General features: G+C 38.6%; 1 protein-coding gene across 1 annotated transcript in view; it reads right to left on the bottom strand.

Annotated features, from left to right (window-relative positions):
- Positions 1-18,283, bottom strand: part of WDR49 (WD repeat domain 49) — a 139,009-nt gene that overhangs the window by 23,110 nt on the left and 97,616 nt on the right. The window contains exons 13-17 of the mRNA XM_042956900.1: positions 17,822-17,920; positions 16,034-16,198; positions 13,843-14,030; positions 12,846-13,043; positions 8,050-8,231 (exon numbers count right to left, since the gene is read on the bottom strand). Coding sequence (XP_042812834.1) covers positions 8,050-8,231; positions 12,846-13,043; positions 13,843-14,030; positions 16,034-16,198; positions 17,822-17,920 — 832 coding nt within the window. The remainder of the gene's footprint in view (positions 1-8,049; positions 8,232-12,845; positions 13,044-13,842; positions 14,031-16,033; positions 16,199-17,821; positions 17,921-18,283) is intronic.

Here is an 18,283-nt window from a genome sequence, read left to right as displayed (position 1 = left end):
AGATGGATGGCTGTTCAGCGATGTGCCTAATAAATAACAGTATTCAATAACTGTTCACTTCCTTCCTTATCCTCTGCTCTATTTGGCTGGTATTTCCCAAACTCAAGAGTTTAAAATATCAATACAAGTGAAATTAAGTCTATGTATCTCAAAGTTAATATTGTGTGCTCTTTATACAGCTTTACGTAGCGATTTATTGATTGCTTTTTTATACAGAAATAAACTTTTCATTTTAGAGTAATTTTAGATTTACAGAAAAGTTGTGAAGACGGTACGGAGACCTGGTATATCCTTCACCCAATTTCCCTGTTGTTAACATCTTATATTACCATTTATCACAATTAAGAAGTCAATTTGGTACATTACTATGAACTAAACTCAATATTTTATTAGGATTTTCCTACTTTTTTCCTAATGTCCTTTTTCAGTCCTAAGAAATCACATTATATTTAGCTTTCTGACTCCTTAGCTTCCTCTGGTCTATGGCAGTTTCCCAGACTTTCCTTGTTTTTCATGACCTTGACAGTTTTGAGGAATACTTGTCAGACTTTTTTGTAGAGTGTCCCTCAATTTGTGTTGCTCTGATGTTTTTCCTATGGTTAGATTGGGGTTATGGGTTGTGGGGAGGAAGACACTGGAGATGAAGTGCTATCTATTCTCACTACATCTTATCAAGGGTACATGCTATCAAGCTGACATTATTGCTGATGTCAACCTTATCATTGGCCAAGGTTATGTTTGCTAAGCTTCTGCCCTATAAAGTTACTTTTCTCTACCTTTTCATATACTACTCTCTGGAAGCAAGTTTCCAAGCACAGCCTATGCTTACGGGGGGGATGACAATGGGATTTAAGCTCTGTTTCCTTGATTGGGTGAAGTATCAACATAAATTATTTGAAAATTATAGATTTTTAAAGGAAATCCTTGGCATCGAAAAGACTAAAGGCAGGTGGCATGTTTTCCCCAAAGTACGCTGTAATAGCTCCCTCAAAATGTGCTGTCCCTCTTGAATAAGAGGGATATTTAGCCACTATCTGGGCTTGGAAATATTATTTAGCCACTATCTGGGCTTGGAAACTGTGAGAGTATCCAGAGACAGTCATTTTCAGTAAGAGAACTTGTAACAATAAGAAGTTGGTGGTGGGCACAGGAAGGGTAAAGAGTGGTGCAGTTACACCTTGTAGTTATCACATCCGGAATATTTTTCCCCCCAGAAAAGTATTACTGTTACAAAGTGAGGTACAAAATGTTGAGGGAGGCCTAGAAATAAGGAGGTCTATCTTGGCACTAGATAATACCAGACCTTTATTTTCCCCAAACACTCTGAATTCTTTCCCACTTTTAGGCCATTTGCTTCCTGGCTGTCATCCAGTGATACTAAAATCACTTTGTCTATCTCCACTAAAGAGTTTAATCCACAGAGGGAAAGGGGCCGGCAAAAACTAGGAGAGAATCTCCTGGGACTCACAACAAATTGTACTACTGAATTGACTGCCAAGGAAACATAGCCACAGTGATAAAGCTCTAACCAAAGGGCAGTTCTATGAACCACGAGACAGCAGAATCAACGTCATGTTCAAAGCCCAACATACTGCTTCCTTTCCATAAACATTTGACATTTGGGGGGATGGTTACTATGAAAATGCAAACACAAACTTGGAAAGAGATGAATATTCTCAAAATTCCAATATTCCTACTGGAAGAAGACAAAAATACAGAATAATGCAATAAAAAGCCTGGATAGAGTTAAAACTTTGCAAAAAAGTCTTACATGGTGATGCCAAAAGGGCGCCTACCAGGGGCTCTGGCAGCCTTGCCATCAATTCTATGAGAAAGGCTCTAACTGATCTCCTGTCTCTTGGTTCAGGGTATGGAAGGAAGGAATGACATGTGACAAGTCCCCAAGAGCCTTACTAGGCATTGAAGGAAAGTGAAAGCAACTAGAGTTGTGGCTTAGCATAGCACGTACTTGATAAAATATTTGATCACTCAACTCAGAATCCAATAACTGTTCCTTATTGACACATGATGCTTCTTGGACAGGCAATATGGAAGGGCGGCTAAGTGCAATGTCTCTAGAGGCAGAATGCCTGCTTGGGGATCTCTGGTTCACCTTTTTACTGATGGGTGGACACTGGGCAGATCACTCAATGTCTTCCTGCCTTCTTTCCTAGTCATGAAATGGGCACTGTAACTGTTACCATGCCAAAGATCACAGTGACAATTAAATGAGTGAAACACATAAAGACAGTAGAACTGTGCCTGGAATATGGTAGGAGCTCCATAAGTACCGACTGTTGTCACTTTACACAAGAATAATAAAACATTTTCCACTCAGAGTAGGAGTTCCAGCACCCCTCACGGACAATTCTAATACTCTTGGGAACTATCAAATGATAAGACAAACAATAAGGAGATGTGGCACTTCCAAAAATTATAATTTGGTGTTGTAGTATTTTTATCACTTAAATTTTAAAACTGAGTAGACTTTCATTTGTCATACATGGGCAAAGGATAGTTATTGCCACAGATTGTTGGCAAAAGTAGACTGTCAATCCTCCAAGTGTTTTATGTCATATAAGGCCTAATTTCAAATGAGCTTTAAAAGTTTTGTATATTTTGTCTTATAGCTGTCCATAAATTTTCCAATTTAATTTCTCACATAAGATCAATTGGCAGGATAATTAGGTAATCAACAGCATATAAATAATATTAAATATCAATTCTCTCTTAACCATAGGAAGGAATTTAGAACATCATTATATTTTCTCAAGTCTAAGAAACATCAATTTCAAGTGTGCCTTCTGTCTCATAGAAATTTACGGAGAAATTAACGGAAATTTGTTTCATTTCCCATCTGATTCTTTTATCCTGGTTTCTGATAATTAACCCTTTCCCCATAAGTAACTTTTTTAATGGGAGCCAGTGAAATGTGTCAAATAGTAGAAGGCAGACTTCCTTTTTGTTGCCCTAGAGTAAGAATGAAGATCAAGGAGAGAGAGAGTTTTTTACAAATTAATAGATTTGACTTAACATTAGAATCATTCTATAATAAAGAGTGGTTCAAAAACAGAGAAGGCCAGGGGTGCCTGGATGGCTCAGTCAGTTAAGCATCTGGCTCTTGGATTTGGCTCAGGTCATATCTCAGTTTTGTGGATTCGAGCCCCGCATCGGGCTCTGTGGATTCTGTCTCCCTCTCTCTCTGTGTACCCCTCCCCCATTTACTGTCTCTCTTAAAATAAATAACCTTAAAAAAACTTTATTTTTTTAAATATAATTTATTGTCAAATTGGTTTCCATACAACACTCAGTGCTCATCCCAACAAGTGCCCTCCTCCCTGCCCATTACCCACTTTCCCCTCTCCCCCACCCCCATCTACCCTTGATTTGTTCTCAGTCCTTAAGAGTCTCTTATGATTTGCCTCCCTCCCTCTCTGTAACATTTTCCCCCCCTTTCCTTCCCCCATGGTCTTCTGTAAAGTTTCTCAAGATCCACATATGAGTGAAAACATATGATATCTGTCCTTCTCTGACTGACTTATTTCACTTAGCATAGTACCCTCCAGTTCCATCACGTTGCTGCAAATGGCCAGCTTTCATTCTTTCTCATTGCCAGGTAGTATTCCATTATGTATATAAACCACAACTTCTTTACCCATTCATCAGTTGATGGACATTTGGGCTCTTTCCATAATTTGGCTATTGTTGAAAGTGCTGCTATAAACATTGGGGTACAAGTGCCCCTATACATCAGCACTCCTGTATCCTTTGGGTAGATCCCTAGCAGTGTTATTGCTGGGTCATAGGGTAGTTCTATTTTTAATTTTTTTGAGGAATCTCCATACTGTTTTCCACAGTGGCTGCCCCAGTTTGCATTCCTACCAACAGTGCAAGAGGGTTCCCATTTCTCCATATCCTCGCCAGCATCTATAGTCTCCTGATTTGTTCCTTTTAGCTACTCTGACCAGCATGAGGCAATATCTCAAAAAAAACAAAAACTTTAAAAAAACAGAGAAGGCCATCTTTAAGATGGTGAGTGCATCCCACAGAAATTATTCAGAAAGAGTCTAGGATGTGCTTCTCTTAAGGATGTGTTAGGAATCAGTCTAGTGGATGTCTAATACCTCTTACAAACTCATTATTAAATTATTAAAGGTTAATAGACATGTGGGGAAAAAAGTTCACTCTCACAAATAATCAAAACATTCAATTTAAACCAATGATGAGATCTCATGGCAACAGGTTTAAGACAATGACCACACGCAGTGTTGGTTCACAGGCGGCAGTTACTATACACCATCTACACTGCTCCTGGAGGAACCCACATGGCTCAGAACAGCCATTTAGCAAGAGGACCCAAAGCCCTTTGCAACTTTGGTCTCAGCAATTTCACTTCAAAGAATTTATTCTAATGATGAATTCAGTTGGGTATTCTAACACGTATGCATCAAAGTGTTTGAAGAAATGTTTCCCTGGTTAAAGTTTGTTAACAATCTAAGTGTTCGAAAAAAAAAAAAAAAAAAAAAGAAAATGGTTACAAAACTAGATAATAAGTTCCTAGGGAGTCATTGCAAATGTTGATGTCTGTGGACGCTCCTATTAATTCATACAGAAATGTAATCACTGTGGATTTTTTTTTATTATTTAAAACAACTTTTTTAAAATGTTTATTCCTATTTGAGAGAGAGCATGAGCAGGGGAGGGGCAGAGACAGCAGAGAGACAGAATCCGAAGCAGGCTCCAGGCTCCACACTGTCAGCACAGAGCCTGATGTGGGGCTCGAACTCATGAGTCATGAGCTCATGACCTGAGCCGAAGTTCGATGCTCAACCAACTGACCCACCCCAGGGCCCCTTCACTGTGGATTTTTTGAATGATAAAGCAGGTTATAAGCTAGGTATGCTAGTCTCCAGTTTCATAAAATGTGCCTTTATTTATTTGTTTACATGCCTGGAGCTAGAAATGCCTAAGTGCCAGCAACAGTTTTGTTACAGGTAATTTTTTATCTTTTTCCTTGGTGCTTATTTGTACATCCAAAATTTCTCCTAAAGGACATGCATTATTTTTGTAATAAAGAAATATTCTAAAGTCATATTGTCTGAATTCTTCATTTTGTCTATAACTTTTCTAGGTAAGAATATTCTGTGTGGGTACAGAAACCAAACATGCGTTAATTAAGAAAAAATGCATGTCTGCTGTGGTTTTTGTTCCCTATTTTATCCTTTCATTTCTTTCTTTCTTTCTTTCTTTCTTTCTTTCTTTCTTTCTTTCTTTCTTTCTTTCTTTCTTTCTTTCTTTTCTGAATCTAAGGAAAGAAAAATTCCATTTCTCTGCATTAACTGTTAACATTAGGAATTTCTATTAGTCTCTTAAATTCTATATTCATCTTTATCTCCCCAGGACTTAAATTGAAAATGACATTTTACCACCTACCTACTTCTCACACATAATATTATACAATACCTTAAGTGTTATGGAAATCTGTTATTTATGCATAAACCAGAAGATAATATATGCTAAGATTTTTCTCCTGGAGACAGGATCTTAAGAGTTAAGCTGAGAATGTAGCTTTAAAGCATCTGATGTTTCCCTTTATTTTTCCTGCTTCTCCCATTTTCTATTGGCTTTTCCTTTTCGCATCTCCATTTTTCTTACCGTTTCCCCTCCATCTGAACATACCCCCACCTGCCTACGGACTCACTGGATGTGCTCTTTCTCTCCTTAGTTCTCGTAAATTCTCTCACATATTTTAAAAAAAATAGTTTTGCATATGGATAAGAACTGGCATGATTCCCTCCTTGTATTTACTAATCTTTTGAGGAATGAAGACATTTTCCACTTGCCAATTACATTGCACTTGTATGTTTTCCATGGAGGATCCCTGGTTGTGCTCTTGGGAGAAGTGAAGGACACCTGCCAATTCTGAGGATATGTTTTTAGCCCTTTTCTTTCAATTAGTTCAAGAGCTCCAAAATGACTTTATTCTGTACTATCTCCTTACAATAAAGTCTTAAACTTGTTTGAATCAAGTCATCTGACTTAGAGCAGAAATTTTAAAAATCACGGGTATTTTTTACATACTGTCATTTGAAAAGATGAAGTAGAATAGAGGTAGCTCTGCTTTTTACTGCTGACAACTTCTAAGGAAAACTTGAATTAAGGAAAAAAGAAGAATTGAGTGTGTCAATAGGAATGGAAAATCCGAATATTAGCTGAAATACTCTTAAAAAAGAATGTGTTCTAACAGTTGCCTTCACTCTGCTAGGAGTGTGACAGGAAGAGAAACAATGATCTATCTGTGTTACCCTGGGGTAACTTTATTTCCTTATCTGTAAAATTGTGTTGGGTGGCTGGGTGAGGGCATTTTTATCGTGTCTAAAATCTTTCTATTTCCAGCATTCTATTATTGTACAGGATTGGTCATGCTATATTTCTAAATTGAAAAGATCCTTCTGCCTGAAAGTAAAATGCCACTTGACATTTCAGCAAACCATAATTCAAGGAAATGGAAGAACAAATACCAAAGTGTAATTTAGTGTAACAGGATGTTTAAGGGGATTTTTCCCCCTTCTCTCTCCCTGTCCACCGAGGTCCAAAAAGTCTGAAAGCAAAATAATTAATTAGTTAAGAGGCAAAAAGTATTCTCATCTTCCAGAGTGAGGTGATAGATTCCTGGGGCAGAACCAGGAGATAGCTCTGAAACCAACCTGCTGATACCCAGGCCAGCCACCACTCTAGGATATAAATAGACCAAAGATGCCGTAAAGAGAGGAGCTGCACTGAGTCCAGCTCCCCTGGGGCAGGAGGGAAGCTTCCCCTTCAGTTCCAATTTCACCTCCCATGGACCAGTCAAAAAGTCTAGTGTATGCCCTCTGGGGTAACCATTAGAGAGACGGAATGGATCAGTGGCTCATTAATACCTGCAAAGTCTACAGGCAAAAAGCTGCGGCTGAAGCAACCCATGTGAACAAGGAAAGAAGGGGCAGCCGGGGAGCCGTGGGTGTGGCAACAAGGTGTGAGCTTCCTATGGGCCAAGCTCAAGTTGACTCGGGAGAAGTGGGGCAAGTGGGGAGGCCTGCCATTGTGAGAGACTGTAACAGAAAAACACTGGATATGTATTACCGAAAGTAACCCTGGTTAGTGGGGCTAGGCCATAAGAGATTGGCCAGAGAACGCGCTGATTTGGAAATAGGCAATGCAGAGGTACCTGAGAATAGTCGTTAAAGAACCTCCCACCCAAACTCTTTAATGCAAACTATGTACTTTACTAATCATAAAGTATCAATATTGGTGCCTAAGTTGTAACAGATAAACCACACTAATGTGGGATGGGAGTAGAGAATGTACTTTCTATACTTTCTGTGCAGTTTTTTTATAAACCCCCCAAAGGTAATATGCACATGGTAAAAATTTTGCTTTCATCTGTATCAAAGAAAATACAATGAATAAAATCAGCCTTTCGAAAACAATAGTTTTTGAGTCTGAAAGATGGAATTATGAAGGCATGGGTTAGCAACAGTGTAGGAGACAAAAGAAATCAGTAAAACTCCCTGGCATTAGAGAGTAAGAGGAATGTGTAAGAATGGGATCTAGCAGAGCGGGGTGAAGAGAAGAAAAGGCTGAACAAATGAAGAAAAGGCAAGAGTTAAAAGGAGAGTCATATCTAAGACTCAAAGGTAAGCTCTTCGAACCTCTGTCATATAAACCCCTGTACATGTTACCAAAACCAGAAGCAAATCTGACATACATTTTGAGATAGATACGTACATACATACACACATACAGTGTATCATTTTTGGGGAAAAGGGCTAATTTCCACAATTAGATTGATGATGGAGCAGAAACAGAAGACTAGAAGATCCTGAATAGAAATGGAGACAAGAAATCAAACCAGCTATAATCCTGAAAATATAAATTCTCCCCCCACCACACACATCCTTGAAGCAGTCATTGGATATTCCATGTAGAACAGAAGGAAGTTTGGGTCAATCTTACTTAGGTCTTATCTAGACTCCAGTTGGCATCCAGGTGACACTTAAAATTACTTACTTGTATGTGGAGTCATCTTTGTTTTTCTTGTCAAGTAGAGAACGTTCTGGTAGGTCTAAACATGATTCTTCCTTAGAAAGTAAAGGAATTTCTCTTATGCTTTCTTCTTGACTCTCACTTTTCATTACATTAGTATCCCTTTTAGGAAGGGAAAAACTGTTTTCAATTTGCCAGTGCTTTTCCTGAAAAAACAGACCATTATTTTATTTTTATGACATTTATTTTTCTTGAACATTTATGTGCTACACTTATTAACTGAAGTCCTGGGTACACACACAAAAAAATAATGAAGCGTGGTTTTTCAAAGTCATTACAGTTTTATAAGGGAGATGAGGCATATATATGTAACTTTATTTTTTAAATTTATTTATTTAAATTCAAGCTAGTTAACATACAATGTAGTATTGGTTTCAGGAGTAGAACCCAGTGATTCATCTCCTGCATATAATACCCAGTGCTCATCCCAACAAGTGCCCTCCTTAATGCCCGTCACCCAGTTAGCCCATCCCCCAACCCAATACCTCTCCAACAACCCTCAGTTTGTTCTCTGTTTTAAGTCTCTTATGGTTTGCCTTCCTCTCTGTTTTTATCTTATTTTTCCTTCCCTTCTCCTATGTTCATGTTTTATTTCTTAAATTCCACATATGAGTGAAATCATATGATATTTGTTACACGTAACCTTAATAAATGTAGACAGGACTAAGTTGTAAGAAACAAACATTCTCTGAAAAGATAATGAACTACAAAAAAACTGAAATTCCCACTTTACATTCTTGAATAGCAAGATGTATGCTTACCAAAAAGAAAAACAAAACTTCTACCAAAAAATTACCAGTTAATTTTTCATACAACTGTTTTCTTTGCATCTTCCTAAAAATATCTCAAAAACCAAATTATTGAGCATTTCCTTCCAGAAAATATGTTACATGCTAGTTTTCACGAAATTTGGCTATAAGTCTTAATACGTTTCCACCTAGCAGAAGCTCTCATTGACATTCTATTTTATATTTGAAAAACAGAATCAATTTCCTTGTCTTGTGTCAATTCCTATTATATACACGGGAATGCATGATATGTGTGATATGAGGGAATTAGGCATCCCCAGGATATCTGTGTGGCCTATAAACTGATAACTTGTCAGCAGATATTGCATAGTAAAATGGCTACAGGGGCCGGGAAGATAATGCCAATGAATGAATCAAACCTCATATAAGGTGATAAGTAGCAAATGAAGTTCAGCCCCAGTGCTCATCATCAATGGGAAAAGTGGGACGACAGTGAATTAGAGAGAACCCATTTTAGAGTTACTCTCAGGGACTGACATGTTCTTTTTCAAGAGAAGCAAGAAATCTGGATCTGGTATGAAATTTTTAATTGTTTAAATACGAGCAACCAAGTTGGGCATCCGGGGGCCTCAGTTGGTTAAGCATCCGACTCTTAATTGCAGCTCAGGTCATGATCTCACAAGTTTATGAAATCGAGCCCCATGCCTGGGATTCTGTCCTTCACTCTCTCTCTCTGCCCCTCCCCCATTCATGTACATTCCCTCTCTCTCTCAAAATAAATAAACTTAAAAAAATGAGCAATGGGGCGCCTGGGTGGCTCAGTCGGTTGAGCGTCCGACTTTAGCTCAGGTCACGATCTCGCGCGGTCCGTGGGTTCGAGCCCCACGTCGGGCTCTGGGCTGATGGCTCGGAGCCTGGAGCCTGCTTCCGATTCTGTGTCTCCCTCTCTCTCTGCCCCTCCCCTGTTCATGCTCTGTCTCTCTCTGTCTCAAAAATAAATAAACATTAAAAAAAAAAAATGAGCAATGAAGTCAAATTTTAAACACTGGGTGAATAGGCACAACCGAAATCACTGGCCCCCACAGGACCAGGAGGAGAGGTGCCAATGAGCACATTCTGCCCAATACCACGGTTGTTAGTGTGCAAAGAGGGGCACCAAAGGCATGCATGTGATACCTAATTTCTTTCGATAATACAATCATCTGACAGTCACCTGGGACGAGTGTATCTCCACAAAAATGTCATCCCCACCCCGTTTTCCAGTGCTAGAAATAGACATACCACACCTTTACTTTCCAAAATCGAACTTGAAAACCAACCACGGATCCATAGGTACGTTATAAAAGTTATTTACACTTCTGAAAATAATAACTTCATCCATGATATATATTCAATCACCCGGCACTAAATTTTAAATATTTTAATCAGACTGCATGTGACTGGAAAATTAAGTCTTAATGCGGGAAATTAAAGTACATTGTTGTTTTTGTTCCTATTTTTAGAACTGCTAGGCCAGAATTAATTAAACTGAAACACAAATGTAACATTCAAATGTAAGGCAAAAGTCATGACACTGTACACATCAAGTTTGTTTAGCAAAAACTGTTCTAATCATAGTATGTTGACTAATTGGGTCTCTTCTCCTTCTTATCTATGCATTACCATCTGTCTTCCATATCCTTCTGTTCTTTCTCCAAAAGAGTGCCTCTTCTTACACACCATGAGAAAGACATTCAAAACTGCTATTTTCCAGTGTCAACTAATTTATTGTCTTCCCTCCCCCACTCCTCTCTTTTCTTCTCACCCTACCCTTTCCCCTTGGGACTAGCGGCACCTATATTCAAGACAGCTTGATCAAAGTGAGCTCCCAAGGGAAAACAAAACAAAATAAAACACAAAAACAACAATGACAAAAAAAAAAAAAAAAAAAACCTTCAAGCAGAAGAGACCAGGAAATCCAGCTGTCCCCAAGTCTGCCAGCCTTTACTTTCTAGGACTATCCCAGCTCTGGTGGCTCTTTTTCCTGTCTTGAACATAAGGAAAATACCGAACTATTTTTACACGGGCTTTTTGAGGCTAAAATCCTTCAAAATACAAAGACTTTATAAAACAGCTAAGGACAAAAATCAAAGGCATAAAAGTGAACAATTTTACTAGCACATGCTTCTTCACCAAAATAAAATTTAGCCACAGATTCTGTTTGGTGGGCACAATATGGCACCCACACCTAGAATGGGGCTATTTCTTGCTTCAGCCCCATCTAAAGAAATCACACTCCAGGTACCAGCCACTTGATGAGGCTTTGTTTCTTTACCTGTTGTTCTAACCTCTACCTCATCTCTCCGGAGCCCATGAGGCATGGCATACAGCAATTCAGCACTGCATTAACTTCCTCACTTACAGAAGCATCTTTCCAACTCATTTTGTGCTCAGAATGCCAGCTGTGCTCCTCTGTCTCACTTACCACACACCTACACACATACCCATTTGAGTTCCCACTCAGATGCTCTTTTTCCTGACTGGGGAAAGTCTAGCACTTGCCTTGGGTACAGGGCAGAAGACACTATACAGCTCTTGAGTGTTACCTTGGGGCTCCCATATTACCCAGCCAAATATGGGCCCACCATCCCAGATTATTTTCTGATTTACCATCACCCTTTGTGTCCCATAGGGTTGGATAAAATTCTTTTGGGACAGGTTGACATCATCAAACTGATTCAAAAACAGAGCAACAACATATTTTGTCTTCCAGCATGAAGATAGTTGCTGTGTTCTCATGGCATGAGTGGCAATGGGGGCTACAGGATAGAACCCAGCCAGTGAGCCAGACAGAAATAAAGGTTTCAGCCTGACCTCACGTCACCATGCTTCAATAGTACTGGTTGAACAGGTCTGGGGCGCCTGGGCAGCTCAGTTGGTTGAGCGTCTGACTTCAGCTCAGGTCATGATCTCACGGTCTGTGAGTTTGAGCCCTGCATTGGGCTCTGTGCTGACAGCTCAGAGCCTGGAGCCTGCTTTGGAGTCTGTGTGTGTGTCTCTCTCTCTCTGCCCCTCCCCCACTCATGCTCTGTCTCTCTCTGTCTCTCTCTCTCTCTGTCAAAAATAAATAAACATTTAAAAAAATTAAAAAAAAAAAAACAGGTCTGTAATTTTGTACCCCAAATCACAAAGAAAACAGGAACAGAGTTCCCATGAAAATAAATGGAAAAGATAAAAGAAATGTGAGACAATTAATATTTCCTTTCTACCATCCCCCCAACTTCCATTTCTCTTAATAGGCAGGTATACATGAGAACTTAGTTTCATAGGAGGAAGAGGTTAAAACCATGAGCTCTGAAATGAGCCAGCTTGAGTTAAAAGCCAAACTCTACTACTTATTAGCCTCTGTGAGCTCAGGAGATTTATTGAAACTCTGTACCTGTTTTCCCATTTGTAAAATGGGAATCATGAGAGCTCCTCCCTCACTGGATGAGCAATTATAATTACATGAGATAATTCATGGGAGACCTAGAACAAGACCTCACTCACATAGGAAAAACTCAGCAAATGTTAGCTATTGTTATTTTGACAGGAGTAAATCAGACATAGAATAGGAAGGTTTGTTTTTTTCTAAAATTTTCCATATTTCATTATTATCTTGATTATTAACTGACATTGTCCTCTATCTGTTTAAGAACAACATGGTAATTTTTTCTACATTGTATTTTTACTAAGCATTGAAATGGAAGAACTTCATTTATTTTAGAGGAGAAACTTCTCAGCAATCCTGGAACATTCTGAGCTGTATACAGCCACCATCTTTCCATGTCTCCAGAGTCTTCCACTTGATGGAACTGTCATGGTTACTGGTAAACAGGACAAGAGACGCCTGGAGCTACAGCTCTAGAAATGGAAGTCAGTTCTTTCATGGCTAATGAATATTAACAGCCGATGAGATTCAAATAGAAATCAGCCCAACTTCATACTACATGTCACGTAAATACTAGAATAACAAAGAAGCAATATTTCTACCTGACCAAAGATCCAGACAGGAGCACCGAAGACGTCAGTCACACAAATGCTGCAGTCTGCAGAGGAGGAGATAATCAGTAGGCGGCCGCCCGGCTTACACATCTCTAAGGAACTTATCCGGGCTTCATGAGGTCGGAATGATCTTATCAGAGTTGGGGCCTGTGTGACTTTGCTCTTACTGGAATTAAGACAGTACTCCTGAATAAAAAGAAATGCCAGCATTCTAAAAAGTCCAAATATTAAATTCTTCCAGTGACATAACACTTTTTTTCTTAAAACATCTGATACGGAAATGAAAAAAAAGGACATTTGGGAATAATAATCTATTCTCCAAATGCAAAAGAATAGTTCATGATAACAGAGTTCAGAAAAATGGTATTAAGTTTCAAAAAAAAAGTTTCTAACCGATTTGCGTAACTCGAGACGTTGAAAGAAAGGAAGAGGGGGAGGGGAAGAATGACAAGAAGAAAAAGTGAACAGGGAAGTCAGTTATTTGATAGAGATGAACTTTATCATGTGTATATAGATGTGTATTGTACAATTGTACAATTTTATGCGATTGTACGATTTTATAATGTTATTAGAAAATTGAGCAGTTTATCAGTGACAGAAAACTCCCAAACCAATTCAAGAGGACAATAATGTTGGATGAAGGGCCAGTACTCTTTCTAAATGAGGTTTACAATCTCATTTCAAATAAGGTACATCCTAATTATTTACGCTCAAACAATGCTGCAGTACCTGACAATACCGCGTTTCTGAATTCGGTGACTGACTTGACTACATATTAGCAGAAGATTTTCAATATTGAGAAAAATCTAGTTTTCTCCAAACATCATGGAAGAAATTTCTCTGCTTAAAGCATGTAAATGTTTCCATTAAAATACTCAGGCTGATCATGTCTTCCCTTACCCAGGACACAGACAAAACCGAACTCGTAGTTGTCTGCTGTCAAAGGCAATCGAAAATAATAAGCATGAGAATTCTTTCAATTTACTTCTATATTCCAGATTTTCAACTGTCCATCCAGATCTCCTGTGGCAAGGTATTGGTTTGACTTGTCAGTAGACATTATAATGGATCCAACTCCACCATGAGCCAAAAATTCAGCCAGAAGTTGCTTCTTAAATGTGTCCCAGAACCTGACATAGCCAGAACCTCCACATGAGACCAGGTTAGCTCCTCCTAACATATAAGAGAACACCTAATTAGGAAAATGTGACAACAAACACCAGAGAAAAAATATCTTCAGTGGCTCACCCTGTGGGAAGCATAAGGATGTTGGAGAGGTAGGCAGTCCTGATACCAATTTCCAGCACTTTCACTCTCTCAAATATAAAATGGACATAATCCTATGGTACCCTTACTGGTTTGGGTGGAGTATTAAATGAGATAGGAAAGGCAAGATGATCCATTACATTTAGTTCCTTTTCCTCCATTCATTATTTCGATAAAACTGGGTTTTTAAAGCTAGATAGACTTAATTTGTTACTCCAAATAAATTTACAAAGACGTTATAATACTCCAGTTACATAAACTTATCTTTCTTAATAACCCAGTGGACACATACACCAAACAAGGAAAATTCCTCCTGCACAGAGCTGGATGCATATATTTAGTTAGAGCAGCATAGTTATTAATTACTCTATGTGGCATCATGCTTAGGATTCTATCTATGAGCTTGTTTTTAATTTTTCATCAAGAATTCATTAGAACCCCTTATGGAATACTGTTTTGGTTCATAGGCCTAGAACTAACCTTTTCATTTTCTATTTTCATATGCCTTGTAGAAGCACTCTACCTAAATTATTCTTCTGTGGCAAAGTTCCTATTATTATTTGATAAATCTGTAGATGACTTTCAATTTACTTCGCAAATGTACTGCCGATTAACAATCATATCTGTTTAAGGTAGAAATAATGGCATGTAGCCGCTTCAGTGGAAACAATTTGGGAATACTGATAACATTAAGAAGAATTAGTGTTGAGGAAATGAGAGCAATTTCAGGATAATAGTTCATTTTGTGACTATAAGTGAGTTCTAGAAAATAGAGAGTGTTAGAATCTAACCATTTCAAAGTCTATCCTGAATACTCCGCTAGGTTTCTAAAATTCTATAAGGATATACCTTTATTGATTTTTTTAATGGTGCAAATTTTTATATGAAAATTGTGCAGATTTTCTAGTTGCAAACTGAATATGGGAAAATAAATATGGAAAACACAGCTCAGATATGTTCAGTTTTTCAAACATATAATATCTATATGTCTAGATACCTAACATTATTAAATGTATTTGCCTAATATTAAGAAAAAAGATAAATTTTAGATAAAAGGTAAAAAGGATGCATTATTCTCAAAAGCAGATTTTTATTTGGGGAAGATGCAGGCTGTGTCAACACTATGCTAACATAGCCACTGAAAACAAGGTGGAAATTAAGCAAATGGTTATTTCATTTACATAATATCAAACAATTACAGTAAGTGATATGATGGCAACCGTCTTAGCATACAGCTCAGCAACAGCTCTATCCTAAGCACTCCTGGAATCTATCCTAAAAATCAGGACTCTGACTTATTCTGGAAAGTAGGCCTAACTGGTAATGATACCCAAAGCATTACCAAAAAAACAAACAAACAAACAAAATTAAGAAAAAAGCAAGCAGCTCTCTTGACCTAGGATCAGCAGTTATTTCAAATTCTGCTATTGCCCTAATCTCCAAGATTCCTACTATTTTCTCCTAGCCCATTTTGATACTAGGTGCCAGCAAAGTCTCAGACTCTATCCTTCTGGCACATGTAGACCTGAGCCTTGGCTCATATATTTGAAGCATATTTCTTGCTGTACCCTCTACCCTACCAGACTTCTTTAAGCCATGGCTAGAACAGTGATTCTGATTGTCACCCGCATCTAATTGTTTGCCAGAGTTTTCCCACTCTGCTCCTGACCTATACAGCACTGTATAAATCACACGTCGGGTGTAGTCTGGTTCCTGCCCCTGGATCCTTCCTCCTGAACCCTGACCTTGTTTGCTGTGGCCTGTGACCTCCCATGACCCAGCACTGATTCTTAGCTACCCAAAGTCAAGCTCTATGGGACCTAGATAGGAATAAACTGTCTTCATTGCTCCCTTTTCCAATGGTTTACAAATATATCCATGTACGATCAAACTCGAAATATATATTTTACCTGTCTCTGCAGTGTTTTTTCTTGCTTCAAGGATGCAAAGCCTCACAACAGCATTATTGTATTTGGTGTTTGTCTCAAAGGAGCAGGGTCCCAGGGTAGCCTGGTTTGCACTGGGGCAGGCAGAGTGGCTCCTCCCAGCACTGAGAAGCTTCTGAGGCTCTGTATCTGTGATGGATACAAAGCTAGGTGTCTTCATGAGGAGAATCTGCTCTTCAAACAGATGCTTATGCAAAACAAGAGGCCCGCCTCCCTCACGGTCTCTGGTGAGTCTATCAAGTCTCACAAAAGGCTTCCAGTCAACATCCATTGAACCTTCCGCTATTCACTTCTTCAACACCAACTTGAAAGGCTCATTTGATTCCATTCTGTTTTGCATATTACATACACACTTAATGTGTTTTCCCTTGGTATGAATTAACAGGGACTTCATTTCGTTGTCACTGTTAACATCTTAGAAATCCTGATGGGTTCCAGACAAATGTGATTCTAATATGGTAGCATTTTCAGCTTATCAATCATTAATATTAATCTTGCGAATAATGTAATGAACATGAGCTATAATGACTATTTAAATATATTTAAATGATCATTCTTAGCAGTATTGTTTGCTAGGGAATTAACCTGGAGAGGGCATTCCCAGTGGTCCTTTAATTATCACGTGACATCATCTCCAGGCCACATTAAGAACTGGGAATATTCAGAATCTATGAACAGTGTGTGCATAGTTATGAAAAATCTATACAGGAATATCTTCAAAATTTCAAAGCAAGACATCTATCGCAATGCCTCTTCTGTCTTTTAGAAGTCTGATATTACCCATTTTTCTTATCTATCTCTCTGTGGTTTTCATTGTAGCCACAATTAGGTTTGCCGTAACAGCAAGACGTCATTCTCCTGCAGGCAGAGGAAAAAGCAGAACTGCACCCTCTCCATGGAGGATTCAAATGAACCCTAGTGCTTAGGTCTTGGCACATAAAACAGGCCAGAGCCTTGTGGCTGCAGGTAAGTAAGCCCTAAATCTCCTAAGGGCTTATTCTTAACAAATTACTCCCTCAGTTTTCACACACAAAAAGCTTTATCTGATGACCTGTCCTTTCCTACGGTCCAATTCAGCTCTGTGAGTTTATCCAATTGAGACAATAGAACCTCACCGGGCTGTGAGGAATGACATATTCATTACCTAAATAAATAAGTCTAAGGAAAAATCTTCAGTATCTAAGGAAACTGAAATAAAATGTGAAAGGCAATTGTCAAGACATTTTGCTTAAGTATAAAATATTCATGTGCTCTGCTAAACTCCCATAAAATACAATATACTTCCGTCTCATGCTCCTCACAGGTTTCTAAAGCAAGAAATAATTTAAGATTTCCAGGTGGCATAATATTTAATACAAGCTCTAGACTGAGCCTGAGCAGCCTATCAAGTGAACACGAGCTCCTATTTTCCTACTGAGGGGTACCAAGTTTCACTCAAAGGCAATTTGGTGAGGTTTATTGGCAAAAACTAAACTAGATGGAAATGAGAGGCCTGCTCCCTGCTGTCAGTAATTCAGAAAAGCTGATGTGGCATAAAGGCAAGAAACAGCACGCCATGGAGAATTTGCTAAGCCAAGGAAATCTCAAGGTTCTTTTTAGTCACTTTGACAAGACAACGGTATCACTAATCCCTTGTGCTTATAGCCAATCATCTATAATTTAGGAGCAAGCTGTATCAGGTACATGCATAAACAGCCAAGCCTACTGTGGTTTGATTCAGCCACCTTATTTTAGTTTCAAACTTGCACTCACCCCATTTTGATTTTAGCAGCCTCTGGTAATCAGGGTGAAGGACGTAGTGAGCGTTTTCTGTGTTGTTGTTCCACAGAATAATTTCTCCATCATAGCTTCCTGTATGAGCCAGGATGGCGAATGTAAATTGTCAGAAAGTTGGAAAATATGAGCAACCGCAATGAGAAGTCATTATCATACTACCTTATGCAAAGTCTGGCACATAGTAGGTACTCTGTATTTTTGGAAACACGAGTGAATAACTAGTACTTTGATTAAACTTTAGAACTTACCATCCTCATAGCACACCTGTGTATTCACTGTGATAGAAATTACCGTCATATCTTTTTATTTTATAGTAATCAGTCATTCAGAATAAGGGCTTTGTAATTAAACAACTTGCGTTTGATTCCCCATTCTACCACCTACTGGCTGTGCACATGTGGGCAAGTTATTTAACTCTACCTAATGCCACAATTTCTT

Source organism: Panthera tigris, chromosome C2, assembly GCF_018350195.1.
Source record: "Panthera tigris isolate Pti1 chromosome C2, P.tigris_Pti1_mat1.1, whole genome shotgun sequence".
Taxonomy (NCBI): Eukaryota; Metazoa; Chordata; class Mammalia; order Carnivora; family Felidae; genus Panthera; species Panthera tigris.
This window is presented reverse-complemented; position numbering and strand designations above follow the sequence as displayed.